Here is a 14,790-nt window from a genome sequence, read left to right on the forward strand (position 1 = left end):
ACTGCAGCACCATGGACAGCGCATTTGTGGCGGTCTATGCAGAGCAGCTCGGCTGGGAGAGGTTCTTTGAACTAAATATAATGGATATCTGAGTGGTTGCATGTGTGGTCAAAGTACAGCCCGTGCACACACTATATGTCCAAAGACACCTGCAGCAACATAAGGTAGGGGAGCGTTTTTATCCAACTGCTGACGCTGGAATTTTGGACTGAAGTGAAGATACTTGTCATAAAATCGATCTTCTTCTGTAATTTGACATCATGGGTGCAAAAAAGAAGAAGAAAGCTGGGACTGATCATGTTATCATACATCTTAGTTGTCTGCAGTGTCAATGTGGTGCAATATTCTCCAGTTTTTTGTTTTTTCATCCCCATTTATTCATGATAAATACAGTACATTGTTGTTAATGACATGTTCATCGCTGATGGGGACTTCACGCAAAATGATTACAGTGATTACTGACATCTGGCTATTCCTGCTCTGACATGTGCTTAATCATCTAATCACTTGGGAGCTTACTCTGACACTTTGCTGTTAGGCACATAGAACCAGGTCAATACTGCTTTATAACTCCGAAGCTGACGAGGCCAACAGGTTGGTCCCTATCGATCAGCCAGGTACGACTGGTACCAGCCTGGCAATCGCTGACCCTGTCGGTGGTTTGGTATACCATGACCCTGTTTGTGCCTCTCTGCCACTCCATCATCACTGAACCCTACCTGGCAGCTGCTGAAAGCCGGGAGTGAAGGGCCATTTATCATCCAGCCACATCCCCGGGGTGCTTAGACTTATGATTGAGTGCAGATTCAGGAGGAATATTTTTAAAGGCAGTCTATTTTGGGGAGGAGGGATGAAGGTAAACACACATTTGGCTTGAAGGGAAAGACTGAGAAAACACTTCCTACCTGATGGATAAGGTATCTCCCCATAATCTACTGTTTTGATTTGCCTAAGCGGTTTCCTTTATGCAATGCTTGACACTATCACAATGACTGGATTGCATTAAACTAAGAGACTGTGATCGCCTCTTCAGGTTTGTCAGTGAAAGCCATTTTCTGACTTACACACTGCAGCAGACTTGATCAATTGGGAGGGAGGGGGGCTTTGGAACTGGCCAGCACAAAAAAGTGGATCCGACTCTCTGGATCTCTGCAACATCAGCAAAAGACGAGGGAACTGAGCAAACTGGTGAGACATAAAAAAAAAACTGACTCCTCTCCGGATTGGAAAACATTTGCTCCACAGCTGTACACACTGAGAGGCAGCTGGCTTCGTTCATGAAAAACCAAATGCACAGTTTCACAGTCAGAATCTACAGTTGATTCTTAATTCGGAGCGAAGCTGATGAGGTGCAACATTTACCGCCGCGAAACAAACAACACTGTGGGAAAAAAAAGCTTTGTTTGAGAACGCCACCCTCTGCTTTTCAGAGTGCTGCACTGTACCAGCGCTGTCAGAGCATGCAGTGTTTTTCCACGATACAGTATTTTGTTCATGGTTCGGTACAGCTTGGGAACAGTGAAAGTGTGCTGATACAGCACCCCTATCTGTCTGACTCCAGCCCACTCTCAAACGCCGCTGGGTGGATTGCTTCTGCTGTTGCTCGACACGCATTCAGACCCGCATTCCTAATTGTGGTTGAAAAACCGACATGTGCCGACCGTACGCTGCTACACCCCGAGCGCACGTGGGCCCAGCAGGGATGCAGCAGCTACGTCGGCTGGCACTTCCAGTTCTGATCCACACACGAGTGTTTTAAGCACAGGACGTGCAGCCGCATCTACTTCACATGCTCCGAGCTTTTCAATGAGCAATCAACCTTGATAATCCGCAGCAGACTGAGGGGAGGGCACAGGAAGAACTTTGACAGTGCAGTATCGAAATATAGATTAGTCATCAGTGAGTGAGGCTTTAGTAGGAGTCTATTTTTGTGCCTCAGGGCACTACCAACTCTGCTTCTTAATGACTGAGACTGGAGAGCACAGGGAAGGAGACAAAAGGCTTGCAAACATGGATGTGACTGATTAAAGATCAAATCCTCTGGTGAAGCTCTGACTGAAATCCCAATGCATCCAATGTTGCGTTACAGTAAAATACACTTCACGACATCTCTCTTAAATAGCTGATGTTAGATACAATGCAGGCTCTGACTAACAGTCAACATCACTTCCTTTACTGAACACAGGAGTGATGTATGTTTGCGCTTCATTGATTGTCTGTTCCTTGCGATCTATTCCAGAGCCTGAAAGCCGATGTGCAAGTTCAACACGCTGGATTCAAATGGAGTTAACGACTCAACGGCATTTGTATCACATTACAACACACTGCAGAAGACAAGGCACAACAAATTCCATTACACAGCTATATTGCTTCATGTATCAGTGAGTGGAAAGTCCTGATGTATTCCCTCAACAGAATTCAGAGCATTGTTTTCAAACTGAAAGACTCGCTAATTTATAGAATATTTCACCCAATGCCGGCACTGCAGAGGCTTTAGATGGCTACAAAAATGACACAAAGCAAGTAAAGGTCATTGTAAAAGGTAGATCCATAATCTATTTTGAATCAGTTTCCATATATACAGACAACAATGCAATGGTCTTTGCAGACGCTTAGATCAGTGGTGAACTATTGCACTCCAGAGAAGCAGGTGTATGCAGGTTATGTCCTTACAGCATCTACCAATTAGCACGCCTTCGCAGAGGTCAGTGACATGAGCTTGGATCATTTGTCCGGAAAGAACGCGCAGGTTCATCATTTGCTGCTGCTGCAGAGTGCAAGTCGATGTCTGGATTGATAATCCATCAGCGAATGCCATTCAAACACACACAGTTCAAATCAGGTGAGAAGTGAGCGCAGGCAGGAGAGGGCTCAAAATAACATAACACATATCATTCTCCAGTGGTGTCTTCCTGGCACAATGGAAGTTCAGGGGAACTACTTTTCACTGCATTTCCCTCTTTCTTCAGGCTCTTCAGGCACTTGTCAAGCCTTTTGATGCACAGCGTCACGTCTTCGCGAGTGATACCCACAGCTGAGGCAGCGTTGAGGTAAGGACAGGGGTATGCGTCCGAGTGTGACATAAAGCCACGGAACGTGTGTCCGCTTATGGTCTGCTCCTTGCCCAGCGGTATGACCCTGAAACATGGGTGAAACACAAGGATAATGTAGGGCAGTGGTGATTAATTCACATGTGGGGATTTTTTTTTTGCCTGGCTGAAGCTCAAGATGCTCACTTGACAAATAGCTGCTTAATAAAATAGCTTGACTTTAACATAGATTTGAGAAATCATTTGCAAAGAAAGCAGTACCCTTACTCATTCAATTAAAACTACTTGCATACCATTGTAAAACTAAGCATGAGGAAACAAACTCTACACTCGTGAGCGATGTTCACTTATTGTGTTTTCAATAGAAGGCAGCCCACTGCTGTCCCTTCTTCACTGTCTCGTCTTAACAGTTTTGGAAATCTTATAGGACTACTTAGAAGAATTTGTCATCGATGATCTTTTCTCAGTTCTAGAGAAAATGCTGCTGTAAATGCTGTACTGAAATGTGTATTTTGCTGTCAAAACTGTAATCATTCAGTGTTGAATTTATAATTTAAACCTGCAGTAGCCGATTTTTTTTAAAACATGCTGAGAACACAACACTGATGTTATCATCTTTTACGATAATGAGGCAAACTGAGAGCAAATAACCCAGCAGAGACGGACCTACACCGCCATTCGTCTGGAGTCGTGTTTCTGGACACCTGATGAATGACAATCCAGTATTTACTCTTTTAACTCACTTTTGGTCTCCACCATAGCCTGATGGAAATATCTGTCTCTGTAAGCCGGCAGTTAGCATGAGTCAGTTCTGCCAAAGACTTCAAAAAGACAACTTATTGTGTCATTTGAGTTGCAAGATCCTTCCAAGAAAGGTTTCAGAGGTTCAAAGAGGACAATTCTGCAGTGCAGTAGCAATACCTGTGCCTCTGAAATGTGGCAGGCTTACACCACTGCCAGCACACTTTCAACTCACTTTAATGTGAAATCAATTACTGGCTAGCTATTAGGGCTACATGTATGAAAGACCATTATGGTAGAGAAATGCATTGTAGTACGATGTGGATGTCTATGAATCTGTTCAGCTGATGAGAGAGAATAGGTTTCTTTTGATGTGAGACGTAAGGATTTGAGTAACACCTGCACTCTGACTATGGAAAAATGTCCACTTGAAAGAAATCAAGAGAGGACAAAAGGAAGGAAGGAAGGAAGGAAGGAAGGAAGGAAGGAAGGAAGGAAGGAAGGAAGGAAGGAAGGAAGGAAGGAAGTCTATTTCTTTTATGTATTTTTAATGCAATTGAGCCATGAGTGCATTAAAATCTGAAACAACACAAAACAAGTATGACAGAATGACCCAAATAAATCATTCATTGGGGATATTTAAAATATTTACATGGGCTCCTGGGCTTGGTCAAAAACGACTGAGGGGGAAAAACAGAAAAACAAAAGCAGCCCGCGATTTGAAATGCTGTATTGCAGCCATGAGTGACGGAGGCAGAAGACAACAATGAAGAATTGACAAATCCTCCTCCCTGCCGCCAAGAAACAGAAGCAAGGACATGTCTGTCAAAGCTGCGCCACAGCTTGTGCCTGCTGCGGAGATATCGCTCTGTGGATCCTAATGGAAACATCCTGTTAAATTGGGAGGCGGCCCCTGACAGGATGGGCAGTCTAATCAACTAAAGTAGTTTCCGCCATATTCAGCGGATCCATCTGGCTGATTGCTGATTCCTACTGGCCATTTTGTTTGGCAACGCAGCGCATCCCCTCAGTTTTGAGGATGCAGACAAACACATTCTTGACCTTTGCGACACAACTCACTCCCCAACACCCTCTTTTTTTCCTCTCCTTCCCCATGATTCCACCTCCAGGCCAGACTGTGGCCCTGCCCTTTTAAAGTTTTCATACCTTGCTCCCGACACTTGCCGCGTGAACAGCATGGAGCCCAGGTGAGTCACCGCCTTGTCGCTCTGGGCTTGGAGACCATCCAGAGACATGGCTGGAGGAGAGAGGTGGCAAAGCCAACACACATGCACACAATGGTTACATTAAATATCCAAGATTAAAGTAATGTGCAAAAACTGGGCCATAAATGTAGCTTTCGCCAGCTTACCCAGTGAAATGGGGTTATGTGGGGTGTGGAGCAATCTCTCCCCATGTGCAGAGGCCAAACTCTTCAGCTCCTGAGCCAGGAATGAATAAATCTCCTGCAGGGCATGCAGACACAGAGAAGAGGCATGTAGATACAGAACTAGAGGGAGCAGGAGCCATATGACAGAACTATAAATAGCAGCTCAACGCTCCTTTCACGCTCTGCCATGGTCTTATTTTAGCAGCTGCAGGCTTGGTTTTATTGCTAATCAAGCAAATCTATCCGCAAGCAGGCCCGCCTGTGCCCGAACCCCTCCCCCTTCCCCCTCTACTCTGTCCCCTGCCTGTCTGAGTGTGTGCGTTTCCCTCCGTGCTTCACATGCTCTCTGGCATCTTTACTCGCGTCACACATCCACCTCTGGGATCAATACGGGAGGCAGGAGAGGAGCAAACACATGCTTTTAACATGCGCATGTTTAAAATGTGCTGACAGTGTTCAGTTTGGAGTCTGAAAGCAGAGCGTGGTTGACTAGTTGAGGGGCGATGCAGTTCTGGACACAGCTGTTGTGAGCCATGGCCAGGTGGGGAAGCTGCACACAAACAAATGGCAGTGTTTTTGTTGCCGGCTGCTGGTGCCAGATTCCCCAGCGAAGCACTGCACATTAAAGGATCTGCTCTCTGCAACAGTGTGTGTGTGAGTGCTCACTGTGCTGACTCATACTTTCCTAATTTGAAAACATCAAGAAGGAAGATATTTTCTCTGTCATGAGTCGAACACAAACAGCCTTTCAATGATGTCAAGTGTCTCTAAGTGTCCCTTGTTCTCTCATAACAATGGACGACTTTATCATCCCTGGAGAGGAGGGGTGAAAGTGGTGGAGAGAGTGCATGGCAACGACTCTGCAGACAATAAGTGTGTGTGTGTGTGTGTGTGTGTGTGTGTGTGTGTGTGTGTGTGTGTGTGTGATGACTAAAGCCCATCCATCCCAAAGAAAACACATCATCTACTTCTTTTCAATATGTGGACATTTTCAGAAATGGTGACGTGAGGCTGTAAATTAATCTCAATAGATGAACTGTCTGAATTATTTAAAGCTTTTGAACCCGGGGGGTGGGGTGGGGGGATGTGAGGAAATCACTCAGTTCTGCAGACAATATGGAAAACTGGTCCCGGACATTAATTATGCATGGTGTGGACCAGGAGATGATCAATAAGCCTTGTCGACGTCGGGTCATGCGAGAGGCCGGAGGTGTTTCCTGGATGTAGATTTCTACTATGGTGTCAGTTTAACGTAAATGGCATTTGGGATATTGCACGCTGTCTGGCAAGAGTGTCCTTTTTATGTTTAGCTCTAGTTTGGGCTTATGCAAGGATTTTACTGAGAGCACCACCAGAAACAGATGAGAGTCCAGCACATGTACAGTACATTTACAGAACAGCAGTTATGAAGCGTGAGAATGCTGCAGTGCCTACCGTTTGAAGAGGGGGATGCTGCATTGTGAGCAGCTCCGCTTTAAAGCAGCGAGCCACCAGGGAGTGTTTTCTGAAACTTCTGGATCAATGTTATGTTGCTATAGCATACTCCTCCCTCATTGCTCACTCGAGTCTCATTCCTCAGTCAGAGTGCAGGTAAGCGCAGAGCTGGACATACGCAGTCGTAACGTGTGATCTACTGCAATTCAACTTATGTAAGGTGTTTTTTTTCTGCCTTCGGGGGAAAGATGTTGACACAGCACGCATAGAAACGCTTTCAAACTGACATTGCCGCAGTGCTTTTACACCCATATATTAAAATATTTAGCTTTATGAGGTGGCGTGGGCAGGCTCTCACCTTTCTGTCTGACAGGAGTTTCTTGTAGCCGCTGGCTCCCAGAGTCAGAAGGGTAATGAGGACGTCAAGGGAAGGTGAGGCTGATGCCCGACCTGGACAAAGAGGGACAAGAGGTGACCTTGTTAAGCAGCTATAGACAGTAGACGGACTCTGCTGTGTGCCAAACCTAATCAGAAGTACAAATACTTCCAAGCATCACATGCATGTCTATGGCAGATCAGGTATCAGTTTTCTCTCACTGTTTATATGAGTTCTGCTCAGGACTGGCCTGACAAAAAAGAAAAAGTGAAACTGTATAGCCATGGCTGAGGGCGAGGGATGGGTATCAAATCCCAATACTGACCGAAATGTGTTTGAAACGCTGAGCATCAAAAACTGTCCAGTACCAAAGAGCTGGCGCTGAACGCTTGAACAGACAGTTCTGGATTTAAAGGCTCAGTCTGAGGATATTTCTGATTGTCATCACAGCCTGAAGCCTGTTCCTGATGTTCCTTCACTGGGATGAACTTGGGCTCTGTAGTCTATTTTGAGTCGATCCCACATCCATCGTTCTGAAGACTCACCAGCGCACCACAAGCGCCACAGGAAATAGTCTGAACCAAATTATACGATTTGCTCCTGTTTGAGTAACATTTGCTAAAAAATACGGATGGCAACATTTTAGAGAGCTGGCTTATTTTTTAAAAATGTTTTAAAATATAAGGATTTGTAAAGGAAAATGGAATATTCCACATAATGAAGGATCATTATTTAACTGTTCATTAAAAATACACACATAAACACACATCCACTTATTTCATATTTTATTATCAACCTCCATGATTTCACCTCATGTAGCTCAGCCCTAGTGCAGTTACACTCACCTGGGTACATCTTGCTAATCTCCTGTATGAAGGACTCATCAAAACCTGCGATGATGGCGCCACCTACTGGAACCATAAAGTTCTTGTCCAGGCTTTGTACAAAGGCGTCAATTCTTCCAACACGAGCGCCCTGATGAAAGACAGTCCGGGAACAATGTGAGCACCCACTATATCCGTCACCAACGAGCAAAGTTCATCCAGCAATTACTGTGCAAGTGCAGACAAGCACAAACCACACATGGACTGAGGATGAGTGGGACCCACCTGCTGTATAAGGTGCATGCATTTGGACGACTGCACTCCGTATGCGTTGTTAACTATGTGGGGAATGTTGTATTTGGCACACACAGCTGCCAGCTCCTCAAGCCTAAAAGACAAGATAATTAACAATAATTCATGATAAACTTCATGTAATCCTTCCTGGTATTTATAAATCCATTACCGTGGCATCTAGAAGGGCCAAAGAGGAGGGCTATAAAAATGTATATTACCTGTCAGGGACCCGCGGGGCAAAGCAGGACGTTGTTGAATGAACACACAGGATGTTCTCAGCTCCCAGCTCCTCGATCTTGCGCTCAACTGCCTCCAAGTCTGTCCGCAACTCATCGCCCTCAAGAACGTTCTCCACCACCACCGGTTCAAAACCTGATAAAACAGTCAGATGTGAGCACGAGACAGCTCAGGTGACACTTAAAATGACATTACTTGAGAATTTTGGTGTCCCAGAGACATTTTCTAACTCAAAAGTTGCCCTCAAAAATCGCCATCTGCTGCTATTTTTTAATCTAATCTGTGAGCAGGATGTACGGGTGGCAGGACATCCGACATCGATGTCATCATCACCTGCTGTGATCATGGATTTGAAACAGGACTTCTGGTCGATGCGAGGCCAGATGACGTAGCGAGCCTTAGGTCTCCGATGACGGAGGGTCAGGAAGCACAGAGTCAAGCTCATCCCTGTCGCCATGGGAACCACAAAGCAGCTCGCCACACTCCGGACACCTGTTATCAAAAGACACAAAGCAATTCACACCAACGAGTGAAACCTGAATCAAAGGGGCAAACCACAGATTTTACACAAAGCTCAGATTACTCCTCACCAGGACAAACCTGTGAAAAACACCTGTGTTATGTCTGATGTCATCAGGGTTTCCTGATGATGTCATTAGAGTTATTGCAGCTTGCACTTAGGACCTATAAGGCAAATCCTACGTACATGACAAACTGGAGGTGTGGGGTTTGAAAGAAATGAGCACCGAAGAGGCAGACAGGGTCTAATGAAAGATGCCACTTAGTTGCATTATGGGAAATCTAGTGTTTTTGGAGCTTCGCCAATGCTGTGGACTAAAAGTCAGGATCTGCCTCTGCTGCGCTGAATTTGACAATTCATTTTTTCTTTCCTCTGTCTCTTGTGAGTCTGCCAAGTTCTAACATGACATGGCTCAAATATCAAATGCTCTTGCAAAAGAACATAAAACTGTCTGATTGAGAAGCCGTACACACCCGAGAGCTTTAAGATGTCCAACACTACTGAATTGGTCAGCTTGTTAAGAAGACTGGATCCTGCAGCTTTGGGCTGAATCGCAGCAATGTCACCTGACCGACCGATACCGTGGATCAGCCTACAGGAAACAGCAGAGTGTCACAACAGGAGCCATTTACAAACTTAACAGACTTTGTGAAACATGAATATACCAACACATCGGCAAGGACATTTTACCTTAGCAAGGATTAATCACTGTTTATGTTGGCTGTTTTTTTGGTATAGCTACTGTTATACTACCTAACTACTGTTAAGGTATTTATCATTCTTAGACATACTCTCAAATATCAACATCAGCCTCACAAATCCAGTATCGGTTGGGCTCCAATGTTATGTAGGGTGAGTCCATTTAAGCATTCGAAAATCAATGTCAAACTTGAACCTGTAATTTCGCCTTGCCACAAGACTGGACGCCACCCGGCCTTCCCTCTCTCCGACACCGCAGTTGCCGAGGAAGTTATTGCTGTCCATCACAGCCAGCTCATTCAGGAAGAGCTCTATGGTGCTCTCGCTCCATCCCTCCTCTGGACACTTACCCTGCAAGGTACACAACATGAAAGGTGGACAACTCTGCAGAGACGTGGTAACCTTGAAACATGAAGATGAAGGCAGCCGTATAATTTTACCTGCTCCAGTAAGTGTCTGATGAGCTGCTCATGGCCTCGACGCGCCTGGCTCCCCTGTCGAATATATGCAGGTGACACTATCTTCTCGCTCAGGCTGAAGTTTTCACTGTTCATCTCTGTAAAAACAGACAGCAAAGATAGAAAAGGAACCACAGAGCACCAACAAGTGTATATTTGAGTTGTAAAATGTCCCACTTAGTACGTAATTTGTTCATAAACCTTTAAGAAATTTAAGGGACACTTGTAAGGGTCTCTGTTAATGTAAAAAATAATAATAATATCAGATAATAATAATAATAATAATAATAATAACAATACATTCCATATTTATGTTGATATAATCAAATCCAATGTCTGTCAGGCTCTGCTTTTCCATTATTGGGAGACAGACTGTGCTCATTGTAGTTTTAAAAGTCACAGAAAGACCACAATGACCAATTAATTAGAGTTTGCATAAAAGGAACAAGGTCATAAAAGATAAAAATCCATTTACTGCTCATGAAAACTTTTACTTAGCCCATGAAACTGCTGTATAATGTCTCTTGTGGCTTTTTTAAACGCTGTAATTGAAAGTTATCCTGGTTTGGGCTTTGAGTACAAATTTGTAACAACATGCCCTTGTTACAAGTGAAGTGTGGACAATGTGGGTGTTTACCAGAAAGGGACGCTTTTGGTTGCATCATGGGAAATGCACTGTGCTTTTGGAGTTTGACCCATAATGGAGACTAAAAAGTCAGGACATCTAAGCCTCTTTGATGACATACCCAAATAAAAATAGCTGTAGAATGTGCAGAGAAATTGTGAAAATCTAGTTTGTGTTCAGGAACATGCAGCAGCGATGTGAGCAAACAGAAACCTTAAACTGATGACAACACATTCAGTTAAATTCACTGCAAGTCGTTTTCTGTAACTTCTATGTATCATGTTCTCAGTGGCGCTGCTATGTCTCCTAACTAATCCAACTTTACTCGGCAAAGGTTTAAACAGCAAAGCATCAAACACAAGCCGAACAAAGCGTCTTGTTTCACCAGTGTTCAAGCACTCCTAACCAACAACAGTCGTTTGACATCAAACATCTTTCATAAAGTGGCTAACTGTCGTCGGTTACCTCAAGAGATTTACCTTGGCAGCGAGGCTGCTAGCAGCTCTGCTGAGCTAAGCTAATGTTTCCACGCGAGGAACAAGCCCGTGCAGCTTTGACAGGGCTCCTTTTGAAGATGACAATTATGTCTGCTTACCTCACAGCTTTCCTGCGAGCTTCCCCGTGTTTCAAAGCGTCAAACCGCCTACAAGAAACCGACAGGCATGGCAACAGACAGCAGGAAAAGGCAGCATGGAAACAGCTAACGAGCCGCACTCGCGCTGCGTCACGAGGTCACGTGACACGGGAGCGCTGATCATATGACCAACACTTCAGCGTGCGCGTTAATCACGCCAGTCAGTTTATGATTCACCGTTTATTTGACAGTTTTATGGAAAATGTTACCTTTTTAATGAAGCTGTTTTCATCTTAACTTTATTTTTTATAATAATAATGTGGAAAATGACAATAGGTTGTGGGATAGGTTAATAATAAAATATAATAATATGATAATTATTACACTGCCACAACCAATACATAAATAGTTTTATTTAACTTTAATTTAGAATTGATAAGATGATATGTTTGTACTTTTTTATTGATTAAAAAAAACAACCCATTTTAAATTTCTGATTTCAATACTATATCATATTTTTAAGTGATTTTAGCAGGGGACAAATAAAAAACATAGTAGTCCACACATGAATTAGCTTATATTTTTAATGTATGTTTTCTGAATTAGCAAATTCTTAATGATAGGCTATTTAATACCGACATACACCATTGATACCGAAGCCATCAGAAATAATTTCACAAAAGAGACCATTTCAGATCTGGAATCACATTTATTAGAATTAATTGTGATATCAGCTGAACAACAGCGAGGCAACAACTGACAACCCTTGATGGTATCTGGACCAACAATAATACAATTACAAGTGCGGCTTTACAGGGACAAAGGTGCAGGGCAGTGGTGGAAGTTTATATATTATTGTGCAAAAGTAGAAAAATTAAAGGAAATGTACTGTTCCAACTGAAAATCCTGCATTTAAAATTTCAGCGCAAAAGTACATAAATAATTTCAATAAAATGTTCCCAAAGCATTGAAACAAAAAGTGAACATGATGCAGAATGACCTCCTTCGGGGTGTTCATGATTTTATTCATATATGTCATATAATTGGATTTACATTACAAATGTGTGTGTGTGTGTGTGTGTGTGTGTGTGTGTGTGTGTGTGTGTGTGTGTGCAAAATTTCAATGTTGAAGATGGAGCAAATTTAAATGATTTTATATCACTCATGCAACACTGCATCATATTTTATAAATATTTCATATACAAAAAAAGGAGTAGTAACAGTTATCAAATAAATGTAGTGTAGTAGAAATTGGAAATTACTCAAGGAAATACTCAAATGTACTTAACATGTCACAACATTTCACCTTATATCCCATCCTATATTACTATGCTGAACTATACAATATGTTATAATATTATGTACTGCATGTATATATAGCATATATGTATTTAATATGTGATAAAGCTTATTGCACCACATTATGTCTTGTACTATATAATATTTTGGTGTACATTGTTATATCTGATGGTACCATAGTACCCTTACATACCCTTACTACTTCCTGCATACTTTCCTGATTTGCTGCTACTACTAAGTCACTTGGTTTGAGACGGTGGTGTACAATTGTTAGCACTCTCACTAGTTGTGGGTATTTTATGTGTATTGCTATTGCCTGAAATTTTGTCTATATTCTTACATATTTTTGTAAGATTCTCTATTTATCTGTATTTATTTCTGTCTTGTGCTGCTGTGACAAATACATCAATATCAAAAATAATGACAAAACATCTGATCTTATCTTGTCAAATACCAGTGCCTCAAAATTGTCCTTCAGCACAATATTTGAGTAAATTTACTTAGTTCCATCACTGGATAAGGAGTTAGGGGAAAGCCTCCTTAAGTTGTCTTATTTTATTATCATTATGCAAAGAGAAACACATCATATATGTGCACTCAAATGAGCTTCTGTGAGCAAATATGGCTGACTGTTATCAATAACAATACAGATAGAGTGAATCCCTTTATGTATGCAAAAATAAAAAAGGTTAAATTAGTGTCACACTCACTGCTTTGCCTTGCACCAGGAAAAAAAAAGCTGTCGAGTTACTCTGTAAACTGAATCTGTGCCAAACCTTACGAGAAAACTCACAAATGAACACACAGAGTAAATGATGCATTTGTTGGGACCTAATATATCATTTTGTAATATTGTAGTAATCACCCTGATGTGTCCTCATCCTGTAGGCTGTAGCCCACTATGACAAAGACCACACATTTTTTCCCTCACATACAGACAGATGATTTTAATGATAAACTTGTTTGTTACTATACACGATATTGCTTATCTTTCTGACCTTTAAACCCTACTGTAGTCACAGTACAACAGTTGGATAGATTAATCACAATATATGCACGGGATTCAGGCAAGTATTTAAACAAAGACACTGCCAAGAGCTCAAGCCTTCCTGGAAGATGTCTTGGTGTGAACAGGTACATACTGTATATCCATGAGGAACGTGCTGCAAAAGGGACAGAAAGATGGCAATTTGATGGCATAGCAGGGCATTCAACTCAACAGCTATGCCAACATCTTGCCTTCCTTCCTGAACCCATGTTCACACCGAGTTTTCCTGTCCATTCTGAAGCTTCAGGCCCAGGTTCATCTTCATCCAGAGCGCACGCAAAACGTCGAGCGGCTGAAACTACAAGCCAGACAGACGCACGGTGATCCGGCAGGTTCGCGCGGAATGAAACATTATTCCATCTTAGAGTAACTTCAGAAATATACACTGTAATATTTCTACATGTGATTTTAGGCTTTATATGGTCACACAAGCGCCATGTTATGAAAACAATAAAACGAAGACCCTCATCAAAACATCGATTAGATAAAAAAAAAAGAAAAAGAAAAAAAGGTGGTCTCGCGCAGAGGGTTCCAGCTCACAGGACGGCCAAAAATATGAAAGCACCCAGAGGAAACACATGAAGTGGGCAGGCCTGATCCATCCCGCCTGCCGTTGCCTCATAAGTCCAACCTCACTCCTACCTGTTGAGGTGTGTGAAACAGGCGCTCCGGTGCCCAGCTCTCCGGCTGTCCTGGTCCATGTGTCTTGGCATCAAGCGTCAGCACAGCGAAAAGTAGGCTGAGGGTGAAAGAGATAAGTCCGCCTTTCGCCGCCCACTTCACTTGTGTGACAGGCAGGATCTGCCGATGACTATCGCGGTTCACAATACAGGAGGTGTGTTTTGGGGGTTGGCCGGGCAGCTCTGGGTGGCTTCCTGCACCCCTGGGCGCTGACGAGGAATCTAATTGGCCTAATTTAGCGGGGTACATCCCTCCCAGGAGAAAGAGCTGTGTCAGGGCTCGTGAGTCTCTCAAAAGACATAGTAAAATATGTAAGTTTGGGAAAATGTAAAATCAGCCCATAGATATGTCTATACCGTATGGCTTTTGGAAATCACCATAAGGACATATTATACCGGAGGAGTTCATAGAAATGATAACTGGACCTATGACATATTCTAAATACTAATACATATCTTAATATTTCCATAAATACCGAAATTCTGAATGCGTATGACCACATGGACGACGTCCATCAAGCCAAAATGGTCCCAGTCCCAG

The 14,790-nt window shown here is 43.0% G+C and overlaps 1 protein-coding gene across 1 annotated transcript; it reads right to left on the reverse strand.

Moving 5' to 3' along the window:
- Positions 1-365: 365 nt before the first annotated feature.
- sepsecs (Sep (O-phosphoserine) tRNA:Sec (selenocysteine) tRNA synthase) lies at positions 366-11,376 on the reverse strand. Its single transcript, XM_070992820.1, has 12 exons — positions 11,244-11,376; positions 10,006-10,121; positions 9,762-9,916; positions 9,340-9,458; positions 8,680-8,838; positions 8,328-8,481; positions 8,101-8,203; positions 7,837-7,966; positions 6,974-7,065; positions 5,164-5,257; positions 4,959-5,049; positions 366-3,138 (listed from the first exon to the last, which is right to left on the reverse strand). The coding sequence occupies exons 2-12, from the start codon at positions 10,117-10,119 to the stop codon at positions 2,892-2,894; spliced, it is 1,458 nt and encodes a 485-aa protein (XP_070848921.1). The 5' UTR covers positions 10,120-10,121; positions 11,244-11,376; the 3' UTR covers positions 366-2,891.
- Between the last annotated feature and the right edge of the window lie 3,414 nt (positions 11,377-14,790).

This window comes from Chaetodon trifascialis, chromosome 23 (genome assembly GCF_039877785.1).
Source record: "Chaetodon trifascialis isolate fChaTrf1 chromosome 23, fChaTrf1.hap1, whole genome shotgun sequence".
NCBI classification, from domain to species: domain Eukaryota; kingdom Metazoa; phylum Chordata; class Actinopteri; order Chaetodontiformes; family Chaetodontidae; genus Chaetodon; species Chaetodon trifascialis.

Bases quoted from the DNA above. Each gene is read 5' to 3' on its own strand.
- sepsecs (XM_070992820.1), bottom strand. From the start codon at position 10,119: ATGAACAGTGAAAACTTCAGCCTGAGCGAGAAGATAGTGTCACCTGCA. The intron at 9,459-9,761 runs GTTCAAGTTTGA...TGTTTCCTGTAG, and splicing joins GTGGCAAGGCGAAATTACAG to GCTGATCCACGGTATCGGTC. The intron at 8,482-8,679 runs GTGATGATGACA...CTGTTTTATCAG, and splicing joins CAAATCCATGATCACAGCAG to GTTTTGAACCGGTGGTGGTG.